Source organism: Rhincodon typus, chromosome 18 (genome assembly GCF_021869965.1).
Source record: "Rhincodon typus isolate 14 chromosome 18, sRhiTyp1.1, whole genome shotgun sequence".
Taxonomy (NCBI): Eukaryota; Metazoa; Chordata; class Chondrichthyes; order Orectolobiformes; family Rhincodontidae; genus Rhincodon; species Rhincodon typus.
This window is the reverse complement of record NC_063349.1, coordinates 1,027,189-1,052,557: the sequence shown is the minus strand read 5'-3', so window position 1 is coordinate 1,052,557 and position 25,369 is coordinate 1,027,189. Positions and strand designations below refer to the sequence as shown.

The 25,369-nt window shown below is 43.5% G+C and overlaps 1 protein-coding gene across 1 annotated transcript in view; it reads left to right on the top strand.

The window, feature by feature from the left end:
• Positions 1-25,369, top strand: part of mical3a (microtubule associated monooxygenase, calponin and LIM domain containing 3a) — a 385,628-nt gene that overhangs the window by 272,523 nt on the left and 87,736 nt on the right. The window contains exon 23 of the mRNA XM_048607801.1: positions 9,383-9,579. Coding sequence (XP_048463758.1) covers positions 9,383-9,579 — 197 coding nt within the window. The remainder of the gene's footprint in view (positions 1-9,382; positions 9,580-25,369) is intronic.

Here is a 25,369-nt window from a genome sequence, read left to right as displayed (position 1 = left end):
CACCAAGTCCGGTTGTGCCGCCTGACGGCATCGCGTCGTCGGGAGCTTGGTCAGACAGAGGGTTCTGGCATACTGTCTTGCCACGAGAAACGAAACCGGCGATGCAGGCGCAGGTCTTTCGCTCCCAACTTGGCGGGTTTACATTAAGGCTATCTAGACGCGCTCCCTTCGCCTCAGATACAGGGTACCTACACCCTTCAGCACGTCACTCGTGCATTCCCCAACAGGGGTTCCGTGCTTTTGCGTGTTGTTGGTGGCAGTTTAAAGACTTGTGTGTTTCCGTCCCTGTCGGTTTTTCTATGAAATAGGCAAGGTATTTTCCTGGGGTGGGGAAGTCCAAAACTAGAGGATATAAGTTTAACAAGAGAGGGGAAGCATATAAAAGGGACCTAAAAGGCAACTTTTTAGAAAAAAGGGGCGGCACGGTCACTCAGTGGTTAGCACTGCTGGCTCACAGCGGCAGGGACCCAGGTTCGATTCCACCCTCAGGTGACTGTCAGTATGGAGTTTGCACGTTCTCCCTATGTCTACGCGGGTTTCCTCCGGGTGCTCCGGTTTCCTCCCACGGTTCAAAAGATGTGCAAGGCTAGGTGGATTGGCCATGCTAAATTGCCCGTAGCATTCATTAGGTGGATTATTGGGGGAATGGATTTGGATGGGATGTTTGAGGGTCGGTGTGGACTTGTGGGGCCGAAGGGCCTGTTTCCATACTGTAGGGATTCTGTGAAAGAGCAGGTCAGAAGCTAGGAATACTGCGACAAGTAACTCAACTCTTGACTCCTCAATGCCTGCCAGCCATCTACAAGGCACAAGTCAGGAGTGTGGTGGAATACTCCCCACTTGCTTGGTTGAGTGCAGCCCCAACAACACTCGAGAAGCTTGACACCATCCTGGACAAAGCAGCCGGATTGATTGGCACTACAATCACAAGCATCCACTCCCTCCACCACCGACGCTCAGTAGCAGCTGTGTGTACTACCTACGAGATGCACTGCAGAAGTTCACCAAAGATCCTCAGACAGCACCTTCCAAACCCCATGACCACTTCCATCCAGAAGGACAAGGACAGCAGACATATGGGAACACCACCACCTCCAAGTACCCCTCCAAGCCACTTGCCATCCTGACTTGGAAACATATCACCGTTCCTTCACTGTTGCTGGGTCAAAATCCTGGAATTACCTCCCTAATAGCATTGTGGGTCAACCTACAGCTGGTGGACTGCAGCAGTTGAAGAAGGCAGCTCACCACCACCTTCTCAAGAGCAACTTGGGATGGGCAATAAATGCTGGCCAGCCAGCGACACCCTCATCCCACAAATGAATAGAAAAAAAAATGTTGCCAGGATTGGAAGGTTTAAGCTGTAGGGAAAGGATGAATAGGCTGGAGCTATTTTCCCTGGAGTGTCAAAAGGCTGAGAAGTGACCTTATAGAGGTTTATAAAACCATGAGGGGCATGGATAGGGTAAATAGACAATTTTCCCTGGGGTGGGTGAGTCAAAAACTAGAGGATATAGGTTTAAGGTGAGAGGGGAAAGATTTAAAAGGCACCTAAGGGGCAATTTTTTCACGCAGAAGGTGGTGCGTGTGTGGAATGAGCTGCCAGAGGCAGTGGTGGAGGCTGGTACAATTATAACATTTAAAAGTCATCTGGATGGGTATATGAATAGGTAGGGTTTAGAGGGATATGGGCCAAATGCTGGCAAATGGGACTAGATTCATCAGGATATGTAGTCAGCATTGACGAGCTGGACCAAAGGGTCAGCCCTATGACCTGCTGCTGCCTTTTGGAATCTGATCATAATTGAGGCTATCTCATTCCTGCCTAGTCATATCTGGTCCTGTCTGCTTGTGTCTAATTTCTGTCTGGTGCTGTCTAGTTAAGACAATAAGACCATAAGATGTAGGAGCAGAATTTAGCGATTCAGCCCACTAAGTTTGCTCCACTATTTCATCATGGTTGGTGTGTCTCACAATACCATTCTCCCCCCTCACCAATCAAGTCTCAATTACCAATCTGTCTTAAATATACTCAATAATTTAGCCTCTGCAGTCTTCTGCAGAAATTCGTTCCACAGAGTCACCACCCTCTGGCTGAAGAAATCCCTCATCTCAGTTCTAAAATGTCATTCTTTCACTCTGAAACTGCACGGTCAGGTCCTAGTTTCTCCCAGTAGAGTAAATGTCTCCACATTCACTCTATCCAGGCTTCTCAGTATTCTAAGTTTCAGTCAGATCCGCCCCTCATCCTTCTAAAATCCATTGAGTACAGACCCAGAATCCTCAATCACTCCTCATGTGACAAGCCTTTCATCCCAGAGATTATTCTTGTAAACCCCCTCTGGAACACCCTCCAAGGCCATCGCATCCTTCCTCAGATATGGGGCCCAAACCTGCTCGCAATATTCCAATTACTGTCTGACCAGAGCCTTGTACAGCCTCAGCAGTACATTCCTGCTTTTGTATTCTAGTCTTCTTGAAATGAATGCTAACATTGCATTTGCCTCTCTCACTGCCAACTGAGCCTGCATGTTAACCGTAAGAGAATCCTGAACTAGGACTCCCAAGCTTTTTTGTGCTTCCAATTTCTGATGATTTTCCCCATTTAGACGATAGTCTACCAAAGTGCATAACCTCACACTTTCTCACGTTATATTCCATCTCCTATTTCTTTGCCCACTCTCCTAGCTCATCAAAGTCCTCCTAGGGTCTCCTTCCACCTATCTTTGTGCCATCTGCAAACTTAACAACAACGCCCTCAGTTCCTTCATACAGATTATTAATGTATAATGTGAATAGTTGTGGTCTTAACACAGACCCCTGAGGAAATCCATTAGTCACTGGCTGCCAACCTGAAAAAGTCCCTGTTTTCCCTACTCTCTGCCTTCTGCCAGTCAGCAAATCTATATCCATGTCAGTGCCTTGGCCTAAACACCATGGTTTCTAATCTTATTTAGGAGCCTGCTGTGTGACACATCGTCAAAAGCCTTTTAGATATCCAGATAGATCCTGTCTACTGGCTGGCGTTTGTCAAACTTGCTTGTTACCTCCTCAAAGAATTCTAACAGATTTGTCAAGCATGTCCTCCCCCTGATGAAACCGTGCTGACTCAGTCCTATTCTACCATGCACTTCCAAGTACTCTGCAATTTCATGCTTATTTATGGGCTCTAAAATCTTACCAGTAAGCAAATTCAGGCTAACTGGCTTGTAATTTCTCGTGTTCTGCCTCCCTCCCTTCTTAAACAGGGATGTTACATTAACCATTTTCCAGTCCTTTGGGACGCTCCCTGACTCCAGTGATTCCTGACAGATCACCCCCAATGCCCCTACAATCTCCTCAGCTATTTCCTTCAGAACCCTGGTGTATAGTCCATGTGGTCTGGGTGAGTTATCCATCTTCAGATCTTTCAACTTCCCTTCATCTACTCCTTAGTTGAGGCCACTATACTCATCTCTACCCCCTGACTCTCTTGAAGTTCTGATATATTATTGGTGTTATCCACTGTGAGAACTGATGGCAAGTCAAGTCACCTTACTAGACCATACAGCTGCTCTCTCATTAGTGAGAGATGACTGGTGATGATTTAATCTGAGGGCCACCACACTATAGGAGAGGTGAGAGGTTGAGAAGGAGAGTCCTTCATGGTAACCCCAGCCAGAGTGCAAATTGAACACATGCTGTTGGTATCACACTGCTTTGCAAACCAGTTGTCCAGCCAAGTGTGCTAAACCAAGTGTGCAAAGTACCTATTCAGCTTCTCCACCATTTCTTTGATCGCCATTACTACATCTTCAGCCTTATTTTCCAGCGATTCAATATCCATTCTTGCCTCTCTTACCTTTTATACATAGAAAACTCTTGCAATCATCCTTTATATTGCTACTTACATATTTCAGCTTCTGATCCCTTGTAGGTTTTTTAGTTAACATCTGATTTTTAAAGGCTTCCCAATCCTCTGGCTTCCCACTAATCTTCACCACATTATATGCATTCCTTTTCACTTTTATGCTGTCCCTGACTTCCCTTGTCGGACATGGTTGCCTCATCCTCCCCTTAGTATGTCTCTTCCTTAGGATGAACTTCTGCTATGCTTCCTGAAATGCCCCCAGAAACTCCTGCCATTGCTGCTGCATCATCTTCCATGCTAGCCTCTCCTTTCAATCAGCTCTGGCCAGCTCCTTCCCCATGTCTTTGTAGTTACTTTTACTCAATTATAAGACAGTTACATTTGATTCCAGCTTCTCCCTCCCAAACTGCAGGGTGAATTATATCATATTATGGTAACTGCCCCCTAGGAGTTCCTTCACCTTCATCTCCCTAATCAAGTCTGCCTTATTACACATCACCAAATCCAGAATTGTCTGTTCCCTAGTGGGCTCTATCACAAGCTACTCCAAAAACTATCTTGTGGACATTCTGCACATTTCTTTCCTTGGGATCCACTACCAACTTAATTTTCCCAGCCCACCTGCATATTGAAGTCCCCCATGAATATTGTAATAGTGCCTTTCTCACATCCCTTTTCTATCCTGATTTATTTTCTTTCCTGTGTACTAACCACTAGCAGGCTGTACATAGCTCCCATTAGGGCCTTTTATTTCATTTGCAGTTCCTCAAATCTATCCACAAAGATTCTATACCTTTCAACTCTATATCACTTATTGTTATCAATTTAATTTCATTTCTTACTAATAAGACATCTCTGCCCCGTCTGCCCATCCTTTGAATAGTTACGTGTATCCTTGGATATTTACTCCCCAGCCCTGATTCCTTTGCAGCCATGTCTCTGTGATACCCACAACATTGTACCAGTCAATTCAATCTGTACTACAATTTCGTATACCTTGTTTTGTATAATGCGTGCATTTAAACACATCACAACACATCAGCCTTACGTTGACTCCCCCCACCTTCTCATAGTTGTGCCCTTCTCAGATGATAGATTCCTGAGTTTTTCCATACTATCTGTCTTAATAATTGTTCTGGAAACTAATAACCTTTGCCGAGCTCTACCCCCATTCCCCACCGCCACCCCCATACCCATTTAACTTTTGCCTTAATTTTCCATGCAACTTTCCCCCCACCCCCACCTCCCTCCTCCACTATTCAATTTAAATCCCAATCCACAGCCCTAATTACATGATTCTCCAGGACTCTGGTCCCAGTATGTTTCAGATGGAGCCTGTCCCATTGGAACAGCTCCCTCCTTCCCCAGTACTGGTGCCAATATTCCGTGAATTTGAACTGTTTCTCCCTCCCCGAACTTTGAGCTACACATTCATCTCTTTAATCTTGTTGACCCTGTGCCAATTTGCTCATGGCTCAGGTAGTAATCCAGAGATTAATATCTTTTTGTCTCTGATTTTCAGTTTAGCCACTAGCTACTCATAGTCCCTCAATACAACCTCTTTCTTTTTTCTATCTGTATCATTGCTACCTACATGGATCACAATAACTCAATCTTTCTCCTCCCACACCAAGTCCTCTGCAGCCCAGATGAGATATCCTGAATCCAGGTATGCAACACAGCCTTCAGGACCCTCACTCCTGGCCACAGAGAACAGTGTCTATTCCCATGACTATACAATCCCCAGTTAAATTTCATTTCCCTTTATCCCCCCTCTTGAATGGCTCCATGGCCAATGGCGCTATGGTCAGTTTGCTCATCCTCACTACACCCCCTGCTGTCATCCACACATGGAGCAAGAATCTCAAAACTATTACACAAGCTCAAGGGCTGACGCTCCTTCAGCACAACCTTCTGGATCCCTCTACCAGTCTCGCTCATCGTTATGTCTAGTTCCTGTCTGGTACTGTCTGCATATTTCTAATTCCTGTCCTACTGTCTGGTTATGCCTCATTCCTGTCTGAGATTTTCTCATTCTTGCCCAGTCATATCTGAGTAATGTCTAGTTGTGTCTAATTCCTACCTTGTGTGGGCTGGTTGTGTCTAATTCCCGTCTGAGATTATTTCATGCCAGTCATATCTTATGTTGTCCAGTTTTATCTATTTTCTGTCTGGTTTGTCTAATCCCTGTCTGATTGTATATGTTTCCTGCTTGGTGCTGGTTAGTTGTGTCTGATTCCTGTCTGATTGTGTGTAATTTCTGACAATTCCTACCTGTACCTGCCCTTCTGCATCAGATCATACCTGAGGCTATCTCTTTCTTGCCAGTCATATCTGTATGGTGCTGTCTGGTTGTATCTAATTCCTGTTAGGTGCTGTCTGGTCATGACTTGGTATTTTCTGGTATTGTCTCATTCCTGTCTAATGCTTTCTGATTATGTTTATTTCCTGTCTGGCTGTGTCTAATTCCAATCTGGTTCTGTCTGGCTGTGTCTCATTCCTGTCTTGTTGTATTGAATGCCTGTCTCCATGTGTCAGGTTGTGTCTAATTACAGTTTGGTACTGTCTGTTTCTAACTTCTGTCTGAGATTATCTCATTTCTGCCTAGTCACATCTGGTACTGCCTGGTTAGAATCAGAGAATCCCTACAGTGTGGAAACTGGCCATTTGACCCAACGAGTCCACACCGACCCTCCAAAGAACATCCCATCCCCATCCCCTACCTTATCCCTGTAATCCTGCATTTCCCATGGCAAACGCAGCTAACCTACACATCTCTGAACATTATGGGTAATTTAACATGGCCAATCCATCTAAGTTGCACATTTTTGAACTGTGGGAGTAAATCAAAGCACCTGGCGGAAACCCATTCACACACTGGGAGAATGTGCAAACTGCACACTGACAGTCACCCAAGGGTGGAATTGAACCCGGGTCCCTGATGCTGTGAGGCAGCAGTGCTAACCACTGAGTTGCCCCAAAGAAAAGATGGCAGCTTCACAGCACCACTGCTGAGATGAGCTTTCAATTAATCAATTGAATTTAAGTTCCATGAGGTGCTGTGGGATTTGAACCTTTGTCCCCAGGACATTAGCCTGACCCTCTGGATTCCTAGTCAAGGGACATTGACATCACCATCACCATCACCATCACCATTACCCCACTATCCCCTTCTATCTAATTCCTGTTTGGTTTTGTCTGATTCTTGTCTTGTGCAGTCTGATTGTGTCTAATTCCTGTCTGCTGTGTCTAATTCCTGCCTTGTTGTCAGGTTGTCTAATTCATGTATGGTGCCACCTGCTCCTGGCCTTTGGAATCTGATCATATCTGAGGCTATCTCATGCCTGCCTTGTCATGACTGATGCTTTCTGGTTGTGTCTAATTCCTGTCTGGTATTGTCTGGTTGTGTCTGGCTATATTTCAGATTCTCCAGCATCTGTAGTTCCTGCTATCTCTGTGTCTACTTCCTGTCTGGTTTGGTCTAATTTCTGCCTGATGCTGTCTAGTTGTGTCTGATTTTTGTCAGGTTATGTCTGGTGCTGTCTGGTCATTATCTAATTCCTGTCTGAGATTCCTATCCAGTTACGGACAGTGTTGCTTGGTTGTGTCTAATTCCTGTCTGGTACTATCTAATTGTGTTTTATTCCTATCTGATTGTGTTTAATTCCTGTCTGGTCCTGTGTGTTTGTGGCTACTTTTTGTCTGCTGCTGTCTGCTTGTGCCTAATTCCTGTATTATTTTATCTGTTATGCCTGACTTAAGTTGTGTCTGATTGTGTTTTACAATTAAAACATCCCAAGATGCTTCACAAGAGCAATTGACATGTATAACACTGAGCCAAGAAGATAGTAGATCAGATGATCTGCAAATTATAAAAGGAAATTGAGTGCCTGAAGGGAGAAGGAGAGAGATTTAGGAAGAGAATTCCAGTGCTAAGGATCTCAGAAACCAAAGGCCCAGCTATCAATGGTGGTGTAATTCAAATTTGATAGGCTCAGTTCCTTCTGTTTATGTCTGTTTCTTGTTTTGTTGTTTCTGACTGTATCTCACCCCGTTTGGTTCCTATTTAGATATTTCTGACTGAGTCTCATGCTGTCTGGTTTCCTGTTTAGTTATTTCTGACCATCTCTTCCACTGTCTGGTTTCTGTTTAGTGGTTTCTGATCATAACTCATCCTGTGTGATTCTGATTTAGTCATTTCTGACTGTGTCTCACCCTGTCTGGTTCCTGTTTAGTTGTGTCTAACTCTGTTTCACCTTGCCTGATTCCTGTGTAGTTGTGCTTAACTGTGTTTCTCCCTGTTTGGTTCTGTTTGACTCACCCTATATGGTTTTTGTTTGGTTAGTCTGACTGTCTCTCATCCTGTCTGGTTCCTGTTTGGTTGTGTCAGACTATGTCTCACCCTGTCTGGCTTCCTGTTTAGTTTTGTCTGACTGTGTCTCACCTTGTCTGGTTTCCTGTTTAGTTTTGTCTAACTGTGGCTCACCCTGCCTGTTTTTTGTTCAGTAGTTTCTGACTGTATCTCATGCTGTCTGGTTCTTGTTTGGTTGTTTCTCACTGTCTCTCACTCTGTCTGGTTCCTGTTTCGTTGTTTCTGACTTTGTCTCACTCTGTCTGGCTGCCGTTTAGAGACATAGACATCTGCAGGACAGAAAAAAGCCCTTCAGCTCATTGTTTGTGCCGAACAATAACAATCACGTAACTTGTCTTGTGTGCTTTAGTATCAAAATGCACATCTGAATACTAAAACGTTACGAGGGTTTCTGCCTCTACCACCCTTACATGCAGTGAGTTCCAGATTCCCGCCACCCTCTGCATGAAAATGTTTTCCTCCCCTCCCCTCTAAACCTTCTGCTCCTTACCTTAAAACTATTTAAGAGGGACCCAACCTCTTAATCCTTTACTGATTTATTTATTCATGCAAATTTTATTTGCACCCACCAAGTGCCACTATGTCCTTTCTATGGCAGCCATATGTGCATGTAGTGTTCTAACCACGGTACAGGTTTGGCAAAAACAACTTCCCTTCTTTCAAATTTAACCCTTTAAAAACAAATATTACTGCTTAGTTTGTTTTTGTTATGGGCTTAATAACCTGCACACAAGTTCTATTGATTAGTAGATTGATTTACACTCCAACATTTCTTTGTTCCTCCACGCTACCACTACCAAGACACACACCTAAGTAATGTGGCTTTCCTGTTCTACTTACTGAGACATGCAACCTCACATTTCTGTGTTGAAATTCATTAGCTAAATATTTGTCCATTCTGCAAGTTTGTTAACATTCCCATGAGAGTTGTTACAGTCCTTCTCAGTATTCGCACTCTCTCCGCATCCCAAAATTTCTGTATCATCTGCAAAAGTGGAAATTGTGCTTTTGATGCTAAAGTCCAGTTGTGTGCCTCACTCTTCTGACAGTTGTGAGTTTGTTAGATTTCCTGTATACTGTGTAGATTTATCTACTGGCCTTTGAGTTGTGTTCAAAAACTGGCCATACAATTGCTTGCAAAAGTTTCTCTTTTGGTTTAGTTGCAGCAGCTCTGAGTATGAGATGGAAGATGATGAAGAGGAGGAGGAAGATGAAGAAGATGAGGAAAATGCACAAGCTCCCTCAGACCTGGGTGGTGTCCCCTGGATGGAAGCTGTGAGGATTCATCGGTTACTGAAGGGTGACCTGGAGGGAGACAGTGAGCCTGAAGATGAGGAGCAATCAGAATCAAGTTATGGTGAGTGAATTCTTGTGACCAGGAGAGAATCTCTTGTTGATTTGATTATAATTCCATTCTGAGGCACAAGATCCCCCAACCAGTGAAGATTAGAGAAGGTAGACTGGCCCTTCGAGTGACAGTGTGACTGGGTTCAGGCAGCTGGTCCCTTGTGTGGTGTCCCAAGGGTCTTTAAGGGGATTCCGCATTCAAATGTGTTCTTAAAAAGTCAGGAACAGAGACCTAAAGCTATTAGAGGGAAAGACTTGTGGGTAAATTACTCGAAGGACAGGTATTGGGGAGTAACTTACGAATAAAATAATGGCACAAATGGAGAGCATTCTGCCCATAGAGAGCATGCCAGCTCTCCATAGTCCAGTCCAGTCATCAAGTGCAATTTTCTGTTGATGTCATTTGCTTCTCAAATTCTGCCGTCCTCATCGGCAGCGAGCTGCACGGTACCACCACCATAGAAAGTCTCCTTGCCTACACACCCCATTACACCCTATATCTCTATGTCTCTCTTTCTATATTACATTCTTCCTGCCAGTTGTCTGGGTACTGCTAGCTTATCGATATCCTATAGTATTCCAATGTATTCCAATATCCCAGTAATTTATGATCCGAGCACTGAAGCTAAAAAAAATCAGGGTAGTGGATACATGGAGAAACCACCATCAATCTTTCATCATTCTGACCTGGAACTATAAGACACAGGAGCAGAAGTAGGCCATTTAGTCTATCCATACTGCTTGACCGTTCAATCAATTCATGATTGATCTTATAATCCTCAACTTCAATTTCCTGTCTTTTCCCCATAATCCTTGATTTCCTCCCAGATCAAAGATTTCTCTATCTTATCCTTGAATATACTGAATGACCCAGCCTCAACCACCCTTTGAGGTAAGGAATTCTACAGATTCACTACCCTCTGCTAGAAGAAATTCCACTTCATCTCTGCCTTAAATAGGCAAACCCCTTTTCTTAGATGATAATCTCTGATCCTAAACTCCCACACGAGGAAAACAACCTTTCTGCATCTACCCTGGCATGTCTCCAGAGAAACTTATAAATTTCTGTAAAGTTTCCCCTCATTCTTCTAAACTCCAATGAGTACAGGTCCAACCTCCCCTCCTAAGAAAATACATCTATACCCAGGATCGCCCTCTGAACCTTTTCTGTGCTGCCTCCACTATATCACTGTTCCTTCATTATATCTAGGTCAAAATAGAACATAGAACAATTCAGCACAGGAACAGCCCACTCTGTCCATCCAATCATTTTGCCATTCTAAACTAATCCCATCTGCTGCTCATGATCTGAATCTCTATTTCCTGCCTGTTCATGTGTCTGTCTAAATGCCTGTTCAATGTTGCTGGAACTCCCCTCCTAACAGTTCTGTGTCCCTGCACCCCAAGGACAGTAGCAGTTCAAGAAGGCAGCTCACCACCTCCTTCTCCATGGCAATCAAGGATGGGCAGTAAATGCTAGCCCAGCTAGCAATGCCAACATCTAATGAGAGGAAAGAACAGGACACTGTTTACCGCCTTCGAGTCTGTCAATCGCCCATTTACCATGACTCACAGTTTTCTGTCCCAAAACCAATCTGTTTAGTGAAGCTTGTACTGATTGTCATATTCCATGAGCTTCAATTTAGTTACTCAGTCTTTATGTGTTACTTTGTCAAACGCTTTCTTAAATTTTATAAAAACAGCATCCATTGAATTCCCCTCATCAACCTTCATAAAAAAATTCAGTTAAGTTAGCCAAATTTAATCTCTCTTTTGGAGATAGCAAGAACTGCAGATGCTGAAGTCAGAGTCAATGCAGTGTGGAGCTGCAGGAACACAGCAGGTCAGGCAGTATCAGAGGAGCAGGGAAGTCAATGCTTTGGGTCAGGACCCTTTATCAGGGCCCCGACGAAGGGTCTTGACCCGAAACGTCTACTATCCTGCTCCTCTGATGCTGCCTGACCTGCTGTGTTCCTCCTCCACACTCAGTTGACTAATCTATCCTTAGTAAGTCTGTGGCTGGCCAGCACATCTGGTTCTCCTTAATATACACAAACCTTGAACCTTTTCCCTGATAACTGCTCACCCTTTCTTCAATAACCAATTCACATTTGCCAGTCTCCATCATTATGATTCCTGCGAAGACCAACAAAGCAAATAACTAAATTTACCAACGAACCTCGACCAGAAAACCAATGGACAAGATTTCTTTTACTTTTGAATTAAAGGGCAAGTTGCAGTCAGTATCACCATTGAATTGCAGAAACAACAAAGAGAGATCTCACAAATTAGTCAGGCAATCCACTAATGTCACTAATTTCAGTACCAAGTCCTGCAAAGCTCTAAATTTTCTTCAGTAGAATTCCATCTTATTTCCTGTAAAGATTTAGTCTCCAATCAATAACCAACAGCACCTGCTGTTCCATGGGTAGTCTTCAAGAATGGTACACTTCCGCAGAACTTCCTGAGCTTCTGCTCATGATAGTCTTGATGATATGAGTCCTTTTATTCAAGTCTTCAGTGATAGGCTTGTGCAGTATATAACCAGTGCTAGATAATCACTTCCCCTAAAATAAACCAAGCAGCAGCAGTGACTGTTTTTCTTCATCTCTGCTCTAAAACCCAGCCTTCATGTTCTCACTTCCTAACTGCATCACTTGGTCACCTGAGCTTGAATGGCTTGTCCTTTTCGTTGGGTTTCAACCAGCTTCAGTTTCCCCAGAAATCTGAAGTTTACTGTTAGTTTCAGTTTTTTTGATTACTGAGAAACATAAAGACTCAGTTTCTCTATGCAGTTAAGCCTGATTCCAAAGGTCCAAACTTTGAATCCACAGATCTCATCACACATCCACTAGTAGGGAAAGATTCAAACATCACGGCAAGTGAGCCCATCCACTATCTCCGCCTTCACTTGCCTTAGCAGCCTGGATACCCCCAGACCAGGCAACTTATCCATACTAATTCATATCCAGAGCTCCCAGTAAATTCTATCAAGTTTCACCTTAATACCTTTGCTTCTGCTAATAATTTATCTGTATGCTACTCCTTAAGATTATAAAGTGTAAGAGAAGTAGACCATTCAGTCCATTGAATTTCTTTCAGCACTCTGTGAGATCACATCTAATCTGATAATCCTCACCTCCACTTTCTGATTTTTGCTATAACTCATGACTGTCTTACTGGTTAAAAATCTGTCTATCTCAGCCTTCAATATACCTAACAACCCAGCCTCAACAGCCCTCTGCAGTAAAAATTTCCATGGATATACTACTCTCTGAAAGAAGAAATTCCTCTTCCTCTCAATCTTAAATGTGCGAACCCTTATTCTGGGATTATGTCCTGTAATCCTAGACTCTCCTACAAGGGAAACAACCTTTCTGCATCTACCCTGTCAAGTCGTCTAAGAATCTTATATGCTTCAATAATATTGCCATTCATTCTTCTAAACTCCAATGAATACAGGCCTAAACTACTCAACCTGTCCTCATGAGACAGTCCTTCCACAACTGATATCAATCTAGTGAACCATCGCTACACTGCCTCCAATGCCAATATAGATTTTCTCCGATAAGGGGCCCAAAACCGTTCACACGATTTCAGCTGTGGTCTGACTTGTGCCATGCATAGCAAAACCTTACTTTTTTTTTAAATTCCATTCCATCTTGAAATAAAGGCCAAAATTCCATTTGCCTTTCCTATTTCCCACTGACTTAAATGCTGGCTTTTTGTGGTTTATTGATGAGTACTCCCAAATCCCTCTCTTCTGTAGCTTTCTGCAGTCTTTCTCCATTTAACTAATATTCAGTTCCTCAATTCTTCCTGCTAAAATGTAAGCCTCATATTTTCCCAAATATTCCATCTGCTAAGTCTTTGTCCACCTATCTAACTCCTTCTGCAGACTCTGTGTCATCTTCACCTCTTGCCTTCCCACCTATTTTTGTGTTATCCACAAACATTCACTTTCCTCATCTGAGTTATGAATGTATACTGTAAATAATTGTGTCCCCAGCACTGATCCTTGTGGCACTCAACTAGTTACAAGTTGCTATCCTGAAAATGTCCCCTTTATCGAAACTCTCTGTCTTCTATTAGTTAGCCACTTTTCTATTCATGCCAATATATTACCCCCAATGTCATGGGCTCGTGTGAAGTAGCCTAATTTGTGTGGAGCCTCATCAAATGCATTCTGAAAATCTAAACATGTTGCATTCACTGCTTTATCCATCCTGCTTGTTACATCCTCAAAGAATTCTAGTAAATTAGTAAATAATTTCCCTTTCATGAAACCGTACTGCCTCTGCTTGATCACACTATGTATTTCTAAGTGCTCTGCTATTACGTGCTTTATAATAGACTCTAACGTTTTCCTGATAACAGACGTTAAGTTGCAACACTTGCGCATTTATCTCCTCCCTCCTCACTATCCAAGGCCCCAGACATACCTTCCAGGTGAAGCAGTGACTTACCTGCTCCTCAATTTAGTCTATTGTATTTGCTGCTGACAATGTGGTCTCCTCTGTCTTGGGGAGGTGAGATACAGACTGGGTGATCACTTTGCTGAACACTTACATTCTGTCTGTAAACAAGACCTGAGCTTCCAGTTGCCTGCCACTTCAACACGCCACTGTGTTCCATTACAACTTTTCTGTCTTGGGCCCATTGCAGTGCTCCAGCGAGGTTCAGCGCAAGCTGAAAGAACAGCATCTCATTTTGCACTTTTTCAGCTTTCAGGACACAATATCGAGTTCAATAATTTCAGAATCTGAACAAAGCCTTCCATGTCCTTTTCCCAACCTCACACCCCAGACCCTGTCATCACATGGTCTGATTTCAGTGCAGCCAACCTATTTGCACCACTCATTGGCTGTTATCATTTCTCTAGCTTCTCTTCTTCCCTAGTTTACTATTAACAATCCCTTTGTTAGCCCATCTATTTCTCACTCTTTCTCCTTCTCTCCCTTTCTCTAGAGTCCTTCTCCACCTACTGCTCAGTCCTTTCTCCCTCTCCCCCCATCATTAATATAAATGCCACCTTTTCCCAGCTCCTATCAGTTCTGAAGAAGGGTCACTAGTCTTGAAATTTTAACTCTGCTTTCTCCTAAACATCATTCAGAAATTCCGTCCCCTCCTTGCCTTTTCCTCTAATATTATCAGCTGGTATTTAAATTTCACATTGGACAAACAGCACAAACCGCTCATTTGAGCCAATCAGCACATGCCAGTGGTTACTCTGCTCCTCTCGAGTCTCCTCCAAACTTTTATCAGCATGACCATCTATTCTTTTCTGTCATATGTTTGTACAACTTCCCCTTAATGACCTCAACAAGATTTGTTTCAACCACGCCTGTGGGAGAAAGTTCCACATTATCCCCACTGTCTGGGTGAAGATGTTTCCTCTGAATTCCCCACTGGATTTCTTGACGTTTATTTTATACGGACAGCCTCTAGTTCTGCTTTTCCCCACAAGAGGAGACATACCTTCTGTAAGTTCTATTTGATCACCCCTCAGCCTTCTGCTTTCAAAGAGACTGAGGTTGTCTATTATTCCTGATAAACGCACATTTAAATGACCCAATTTAATTAAAATAATTGAAGTCCCCCAATCTCACCACTCTATAGATCCTACACATATCAATATTTCATTGAGAGAATAGTTCCTCTCTCTTTCTTTCTCTCACTGTTTGAAGCCTATAGATCACCCCAGGGCTGTGACTATCCTTGTAATGCTTCTCTGCTGTAACCAAATTGAGTCTGCTTTTGCCACTCCAGGATATTGTCTCTTTCTAACACTGCAATGTTTTCCCTAATTATTACTGATACCCCACATCCTTTCTTTCCTTCCCTAAGATTGTTTTATTGAGTGTTTTCTTAACGCTCGGTATCCATGGATATTAAGTGCCCAGTCTTCACCATTACGGACCCAGGGGTTACTCTGCAGAAGGGAGGCTATTATTCTGTGGGAGAGGGAGGTCTTACCTGTGGGAGGTGTTACTCTGCAGGGAGGGAAGTTACTCTGAGAAAGAAGGGAATTACTCTTCTGAGGGGGTGGTTACTCTGCAGGAAAAGAGAGTTACTTTTCAGGAAGGGTTAACTGTGTGGGAGAAAGGAGGTTACTCTGTGGGAGGGAGGATTGCTCAGCCAAAGAAGGGAGTTATTTTGCAGGTGCAGGGGTGTCACTCGGCAGGATAGAGAAGGTTACTCTGTGGGAGAGGGGAGTTACTCTGCAGGAGAATGGGGTTACTCTGCAAGAGGTGGTTACTCTGTGGGCAGAGGGGTTTTTCTTAGACAAGGAGCGTTAATCTGTGGGAAAGAGAGGATTACTCTGCAGGAGGTGGGGATTACTCTGCGGAGGAGATTACTCTGTGGGAGGGAGGGAGTTACTCTGTGGGAGGAGGTTACTCTGCGGGAGGGAGAGTTACTCTGGGGCATTAAAATGAGTAGTGTCTGTTGGTTTCCTGTGCAGGCAATATTGTGTAACTGACTATAATCCTCCCGTATCTCCGGGTGGTGAGGCATCGAGTTGTACACTGTGGCGTCTTCCCATGTAGTTTCTGCAATAATTCTTCTCCATATCCTTGTGGCTCAGGATAAATAGTGATTAGGGATAAACTGTAACTCGAGATAAATTGTGGTCCAGGATAACTCTGAGGACACAGTGAATTAAGGAAGTTTGAGATTGACCTCCTAGAATTGCTCTTGATTTACTATTTGTCATTTGTTGAGGTCACAGGGGAGATTGGGAAGAATCTGCAGTCTGTTTTTCAAAGATGGTGTCCTCAAAACAGATGCATGAACGGAATGTCAGTGTTCCAGAGCCTGGTGAATCACAGCCTCTCCATCAGTCCGTCCGATAGAGTGTTGGCAGACTGGCTATCTGTAAAGGCTGAATGTGATGTGCAGAGAGGGGTTGGTACCTCCTCGTCAGAGTGAAGTAGGAAGCTGGATGCGTTGGCAGTTCCAGTCACCCCTCCAACTCCACTCTGCTCTGACTGAGATGGAGATCATCCCATCCTCATGGTGGAGTTCTCACTACCAGTTCTGGCCCGATAGTAATCTGCAGTTATGGCTGGCTCAGTTGGTGCCCAAAGGCAGTTATGGAGGCTGACACAGCCTGCATTGTGCCCTCTGCCTCCAGTGCCTGACATCAACCACATGCAGTCTCAGTGCTGCAGCTTAACAACCCTGTCTACATGGGTCCTGGGAACCATTGAGAGTGGGACTGGGACAGAGACAGGCTCAAACTGCCTCATGTCCTGCCTCATTAGCATGATGATGCAGTGGCCAAAAAAGGGGCAAATGACAGCAAATGCAGCAATCACCATATTTACCAGTCCCTGTTCTGGCCAGATTCACTTTAAGAAATATGCTGCATTCTGAGCAGATTGACAAAACAAAGGGCTCGTTTCAACTCCCACTCACAGTTAGAATCCGTTTCAACAAACACTCTTCCATCTTTTGTCTGGAGCGGCTGATCTGAATTTCCTGCACTGACTACTTCCTGTTTTCCTCTGCTCCACTCTTTGTTTGTGTTTGTGTTTGTGTATGTGTGTGTGTGCATGCACCCATATGGCTATCTCTGTGCTGGTCTGTTTTTCTGTATGCATATGCCTGTGTGTGCATTTGTGATTTTATTGTGTGTAACTATACGCAACGGTACATTTGACTGTCTGTCTGTGTGACTGTGTATGCGCGCACGTGTTTGATTGTCTGTTTGTGTCTGCCTGCGCCTGTACAATGCTGTAAATTTGTACTTTGACTGTGTGCTTGTCTTTCTTTGTGTGACTGTGAACTTGTGTCTATTTATGTTTGTCTATGTGTGACTTTGTGTTTCTGTGTTTGACTGTGTGTGACTGTACTTGTGTCTGTCTGTTTTTGACTGTATCTATGTGTGTTTCTGTTTTGCATGTGTATGACTATGTGCTTATGCCTGTGTTTGATCTGTGTTTTGTATGTGACTGTGTTTGTGCCTTTATGTGTGTGCCGATATCCTTGCGTCTCACTGTGCTCAACTGTACCGGTCTGTGCATGACTGTTTCTGTGTTGGTGTTTGATGGTGTGCCTGGGTGGCTGTGTACCTCTGTGTTTGACGGGGTGCTGTGTCTGTCTTTGTGTGTGAAGAGGGTGAGTACTGCCCCTGGGAAAGGGAGCTCCAGTTTGGGCTGTGGCTCCATCAGCTGTCTGATGAAGAGGACAACCCTTCGTTCAGAGGTATCTGCTTTGCATCCCTCCCAGTGCACCGCGGATGAGATGCAATCTGCTCCTTTTAAACAGGAACCACCTAGCTCAAAACTATTGGTGAGAATTCGAGCTGGAGTCTTGTCTTGTTAATCAGACTAGCCACAGAAAACAATGAAAACCAAGGGAAACTCCTCAGAGAGCGAAATCCCTAGAAAGTGAGGAGTGATCTCTTGCTTACACAAAGCCTGTGAACAGAACTGAGTTAAAAGGAGTGCACTGTATTTCCTGTAGGCTGCTAAGTGTACACAAGAACCGAGGACAGGAGCTTACAGCAAAGCAGAACCACCAAAAACACCACTCATTTGGGATCTCCATGTCCATCATAGGGCGCTGACTCACATGGCACCTCCCGTCACAGGGCACTGACCATCACAGAGTGGCAGCAGTCACAGCCCATTGACCGTCGCGGAGCCCTGACCGTCGCGGAGCCCTGACCGTCGCGGAGCCCTGACCGTCACAGGACACTGACCGTCACGGAGTCCTGACTGTCACAGGACACTAACCTTCACGGAGCCCTGACCGTCACGGAGCCCTGACCATCACAGGGCACTGACCGTCACAGGGCACTGACCATCACAGAGCCCTGACCATCACAGAGCACTAACGTTCACAGGGCCCTGACCGTCACAGAGCACTGACCGTCACAGGGCCCTGACCGTCACAGGGCCCTAACCGTCACAGAGCACTAACCTTCACAGGGCCCTAACCGTCACAGAGCACTAACCTTCACAGGGCACTAACCTTCACAGGGCACTAACCTTCACGGAGCCCCTGACCGTCACGGAGCCCCTGACCGTCACGGAGCCCCTGACCGTCACGGAGCCCCTGACCGTCACAGGGCACTAACCGTCACAGAGCACTAAGCTTCACAGAGCCCTGACCGTCACAGGGCACCATTTGTCAGATCCCATTGACCGCACAGGGTGCCGACCATCACAGGGCACTGACCATTACAGAACACTGACCATTTTGTAATGGACCCTGATCTAGCTGTTGTTTAACAAGTTTTCATTCTTGCGGTTCCATATTTGGCTGTGCTGAAAGCTCCTTTGCTGTTCTCATTAACTCTTTCATTGCCAGAGAGTTTGGCTGTAATGTTTGATGAGAAAAAACATCATGCTGTATTGCTGGAGATTTGAGTGTGGTATAAAAGGTTGCAATTGTGTGGCTCTGGACCCCTGCAATACTGAAATTCCTATCTGCTCCAGCGCACTAGGCCATCAGCATGGCATGTGGATTCCAATCTAACCCTTAGGCAACTAATCCTTCTGCTCCCCTCAGTAACTAATCTCACAAACAGTTCATGCTATAGGCAGCCCTTAATTGCTTCAGCTGGACAAAAGGTCATTCAGACATTGCTGATACAACAGTGTTGGGCTGGAATCCAATATCCTCCCGCTCCCAACACCCCCCTCCTCCCGCTCCCAACCCTCCCGGTCCTCCCGCTCCCAACACCCCCCTCTTCCTCCACTCCCAACTCCCTCTCCTCCGACTCCCACCACCTCCTCTTCTCCCAGTCCCACCTCCCTCTGATCTGACACTCCCCTCCCTTTGCTCTTATACTCAGCTCCCTGTCTCTGGGAATGGGTTTCTTTGCTGTTTGTAGCTCTTGCATTCACAGTCTGTTCTGTATCTGTCTATTCTCTGCCTCTTCTCCCTCTCCATCCTGCTATCTGGTCTCAATCCTGCTCATTCCCTCCCTCACTCTGCCACGTCGAGTAGCTTCGGGTCTGCGAGTACGCCAGATCCTCAGTCCCATCGACCCTTTGGAAATCAAGGCCGATGTTCACTGGACACACATCACAGGCCAGGAAAGGGAAGACACAGCAAGATCTGCACCTCCTGAAGGTAATGATGCAGCAGAGGTTTCTGGGAGAAGCTGACACTAACGGGTAGTGAGAACCCTCACATGATGATCAGAGGCTACACTGCGTAGGAGCGGGATATCACAGGCTGAAAGTGGTCTGTGTCAGGATCTGATGCTTTTCCTCCGACAGGTGACTGCAAACTGCTCAGTGCCATTTCTCAGTTACCCTTGGCAATCAACTCCAAGTGGCCATAAACAGTGTGCACTACAGGCAGAGCGAATGGATGGGAGAGGAGATGCTATGCTTTTTCTCCAAAACTTTCTTTGTGTTCTTATTTGATTTAGTGTACCTGTAATCTCATAGAAACTCAGAATTGTTATAGCACAGGCAGCCACTCATGTCTGCTGCAGCTCACCAAATGGTCATCATGCCTTTGTGCCAATCTCCTACCTTTTCCCCATCCCTTTGCACCTTGTTTCTATTTAAACAATCATCCACTGCCCTCCCAAAAGACGCAATGGGCAGTTCCTCCATCACATTCCCAGACAGCGTATTCCAGATCCAAATTACAAGTAATTGATTTGAAACCAAATATGATGCACCTGAATAGACTTCATATCTAACTTTAATTACTTAATTGCAACAAATGTAGATAGAGATTGCAGGTGAGAGGTGGCCACATCAGTATGTTCAAGGTTGTGAGCTCCAGGTGGGTCCATCTTTGCCAAGAATCTATGGAGCAAAGCCACAGAGCAGTGTGGTGAAGTGTGACAGCATTTCATAGCAATAGTGCATCAGCTCCTCAGAGAAAATGGTAAAGAGTCAAAATTAAATGTCCATCATTCAAAATCACACAATGTTTTGCAACAAGCTCCAATAACTAATGGCACACATCAAGATAAAATAAGTTTGATCTAAAGCCATGACAGGTGCAGCTCCATGGACACCAAGATGGAGAACTAAATATTCCTAAGTACTTCTTTTAAGAAGGGGAGGTCAACCCCCTCTGATATTTAAAATTGAAACACAAATCCCCAATCTGTATGGTGGGAGTAAACCCGAAACACCCAGAGAAATTCGCCTACCTCGCGTGATCTGTTAAACTGTTATGGAGAAGATGAGGTTAAATAAAAGAAAATCCCTGATATTCACTTTATAAGTAACAATTTATTTATTTAACCCTAACAGTGAACAAATTAACAGAATTACTAACAAACCAAACAATTCCCCCCCAACTACTAACTATTCCCTAACTGAAGTAAATTCTACTTGTATGTTTTTCTAATAAAAACAAATTCACTTATATAAACCCAAGTAATAAGAAAATAAGTTAAAATTTAGTCTCTCAAAGTCTACATGCCTTACTTCTGCTGCTCTCAAGTCATGAATGCTTTTTTTCCACTGATCAGGCTGTCAGGGATGTTTACTCTGTGATATATTCTGTGAGGACTGTTAGCTATTAAGCTTAGTGGTACCTTTTATGGATAAGATGGTGTTTTCTTAGAGAACTTAGCAATTTCTTGTGAGTTAAATGCTCATTTCTCAGATGGCAGTTCGCTTTCACACCAATTTTCAAAAACCCTCTCCTTATAGTTTTGATGACATATCAATTTTCTTACAATAACATTGGTCTGAGGTTGTCAAAACCATCAGATTTAAATTCAGTTGGTTTTCAGTCACTAAATACTTGGTTTAAATTAATTCGCTGATTCCAGCTAGTTGCCAAAACTCAAAACAAGCCTAAGGTTTCCAATCACATAGCCAATTGATACATGTTTCAATTTTAGAACTGGTTGTACATCTTCAGCTACACACAGATGCATTTTTTCCCTGTATAAATCTCTAAGCTTAGAAAAGCACCTTATCTCTTAAAGGAACCACGCATTCTTCTCCCTTATCATTTTTTAACAAACAAATTCTAGCTTCCTGCGTTCCAATTCACGATTACTGTACACAACTTCGTAACACTTGACATTTCAAAAACACAAAATGGACAACGGGGGTGGGGTGAGGTGCAGGGAAATAATTGAGGACATGGAGAGGACAGTGGCAAAGAAGTTTCTGAAATTGGATAGCTGTGATCTATTGTTGGCAGAAATGAGAAATGATAAGAAGCAGAAGGTGTTGGTGGGAGCAGTTTAAAGACCCTCAAAGGATTGTGACATTGTTGGACAGATTGTTAATTGAAAAATGATAGGTAAGGTAGTGCAATCATAGATGAATGTTGTAAATCTCTTATCAATATAACAAATCAGAGTTGAAGCCTTTGGTGGGAGTCATACCAATCATAAAGACAATTTTTACTCCAGATACATTTTTACCATCACACTGGCTATATTTTCACTGTCAATCTAGATATACTTTTGCTGTATATCCAGATATAACTTTACCATCACCCTGGGTATATTTTTACTGTCACCCTGGGTATATTTTTACTGTCACCCTGGGTAGATTTTTACTGTCACCCTGGGTATACAGTTATTGTCAATCTAGATGCATTTTTACTGTCCCTCTAGGTAGATTTTTGCTCCTATTGCAGGTAGATTTTTACTCTCTCTCTGGGTACATTTTACTCCCACACTATGTACATTTTTGCTGTCACTCCGGGTATATTTTTACTGTCACTCTGGGTAGATTTTTACTGTCACTCTGGGTAGATTTTTACTGTCACTCTGGGTAGATTTTTATTGTCACTCTGGGTAGATTTTTACTGTCACTCTGGGTATACTATTGTCACTCTGGGAATGTCTTATTCTCAGTCTGGTTGGATTTTACTGCCACACTGTGTACATTTTTACAGTCACTCTGGATGTATTTTTATTGTCACTCTGGTTATATTTTTACTGTCCCTCCTGATATATTTTACCGCCACACTCTATACATTTTTACTGTCACTCCGGGTAGATTTTTACTCCCACTCTGAGCAGATTTTTGCTGTCACTCCAGGTACATTTTACTGTCACTCTGGGTAGATTTTTACTGTCACTCTGGGTAGATTTTTACTGTCACTCCAGATATATTTTACTGCCACACTCTATACATTTTACCGTCACTCTGGGTAGATTTTTACTCTCACTCTGGGTAGATTTTTGCTGGCACTCTAGATACGTTTTTACTGTTCCTCTAAGTAGATTTTTATTGTCCCTCCAGATATATTTTGCTGCCACAATTTATACATTTTTACCGTCAGTCCGGGTAGATTTTTACTCCTACTCCATGTAGATTTTTACTCTCACTCTGGGTACATTTTACTGCCACACTGTGTACATTTTTACTGTCACTCTAGGTATATTATTACTGTCACTCTGAGTGTATTCTTACTGTCACTCTGTAGATTTTTACAGTCACTCTGCGTATATTTTTGCTGTCACTCTGGGTACATTTTTACTGTCAATGGGTGTATTCTTACTGTCATTCTGGGTGTATTCTTACCCTCACTCCAGGTAGATTTTTACTCTCTCAGGTATATTTTACTGCCACACTGTGTACAATTTTAGTGTCACTCTGGGTAGTTTTTTGCTGTCATGCTGGGTAGATTTTTAGTCCCACTCCAGATAGATTTTTGCTCTCAGTCTGGGTAGATTTTACTGCCACACTGTGTACATTTTTACAGTTACTCTGGGTAGACTTTTACAGTCACTCTGGGTAGATTTTTATTGTCAATTTCGGTATATATTTATTGTCACTCTGGGTATATTTTTCCTGTCACTCTAGATACATTTTTACTGTCCTGCTAGGTAGATTTTTACTGTCCCTCCAGATACATTTTACTACCACACTCTATACATTTTACTGTCACTCCGGGTATATTTTTCCTGTTACTCTGGGCATGTTTTTACAGTCACAGTGTGGAACTTCCAGGAATAATATTTTAAAGAAAACACCCTGAAGAAAAGACTGAGGCTAAAAGCTGATCAATCCCCAAGACCTGACGACATACATCCTCAGGTTCAGTTAGTGGATGGACTGATTGTACTTGGATTCTCAGTGCAGAGAAAGGAAGTTGGGCAGGACAAACTACAACCTGACATGAGTGTTTAGGAATTTGCATCCATTCTAGAGGCCGTGGTAATAGGATGTTGAGAGAATCATAAGAACAGATTCCGGCTGTCAGTTTTTAAATGGTAATTCATGCTTGATGGATATATTTGAGTTATTTGAGGATGATATTGCTGGATGAATGAAGAGAAACCAGGCGATTATTTCAGAAGGCGTTCAATAAGGCATTGGACTATAAGAGCACAATTAGGCTATTCAGCCCCTCCAGCCTACTCTGCTATTCTAGATCATGGCTGATAAAATTACCTTGATGCCATGTTGAGGGGAGATAGTGATAATGTCACTGAGCTACTAATTCAGAACTCCAGGCTATTGTTCTGAGGTCATGAGTTTGAATTCCTTCATGGCAGATGGTGGAATTTGAATTTTAAAAATCAAGAATTAAAAGCTAGCCGATTTGTGGCCATGAAAATGCTATTAATTGTCATTAATATCCTTTAGGGAAGGCAGTTTGCCCTCCTTACCTGATCTGGCCTGCATTTGACTCCTCACCTACAACAATGTGGCTGATTCTTAACTACTGTTTAAGCAATTAGGATGGGTAATAAATGTTGCTTTTGCTAGTGAGGCCCGCATTCTGTGGATGAATTTTAAAGAAGTCCTGCCCTATCATCATATACCTTGATGTCATTAGTAACAAGAAATCTCTCAATCTCTGTCTTGAACCTGCTCAATTACTGAGCTTCAAGAGGTCCCTGAGGTGGAGAATTCCAAACATTTACTACCCTCTGGGTGAAGAGGTTCATCCTCATTTTAGTCCTTTTATTCTGCGACTGTATCTCCTGGCTCTAGACTCCCTGGCCATTGAAATGTCCTTCCTGCATCTACCCTATCTTTACAATTTTAGATGAAATCTCACTTTCAATGAGATTGCATCTCGTTCTTCTGAACTCCAGAGAATACAGGGCCCAGTCTCCTCATATAACAGTTCTGGCATCCTCTCAATTGGATTTTTTTTTTGTGGCAAGAATCACATCCTGGACCACTCTCTGAACGCACTGAGCGCTGTCTCCATATTTTCACCTCCTTCTGTTCAAGCATGGCCCTTACTTCTTTGGCTATCATCCTGGGCATTCCCAGTATTTAACCTGGCCAGTTGCTTTTCTTGCTAGCCCCACAATGGTCACATCTCTCCCTTCAGTCTCATTGTTTGGACAATTTGGACCCAGCCTGGACAATCAGCTGTGCATATGACAGTCTGTCTGTGTGTAAGGATCACTCAGGTTGCAATCATCCAGACCCATATTCTGTTTCTGAAGGTGGTCAACACAAAACACTTGGGCATTTGAGGTATATAATGTCCTTTAGGGAAGGAAGTCTTCCATGCATATCTTGTTTAGCCTACATGTGACTCCAGACCCCCAGAAATGGGGTTGACTCTGAATTTCCATTTCCAACTCAGTTCAAGGGACAGTTAAAGATGGACATTAAATGCTGGCCTCACCAGTAACACCCATATCCCATACATCAACAGCTGCTCAGACTCAGATTTTGTCACTTCCCAATTTGTTTCCAGGTTATACCTTGACAGTTTGCTTGCCATTTTTGATAAATATTTTCTTACCATCGTGACCAATTACCTTATTGGAGACATTTCAATTCTCAAAGCCCCCCTTTTATTTTACACTAAATCGCAAATTGAAATCCTGTCCTGTCCTGTCTTTTCAATTTCTCTCTGGCTTCAGGAGAGGTCCC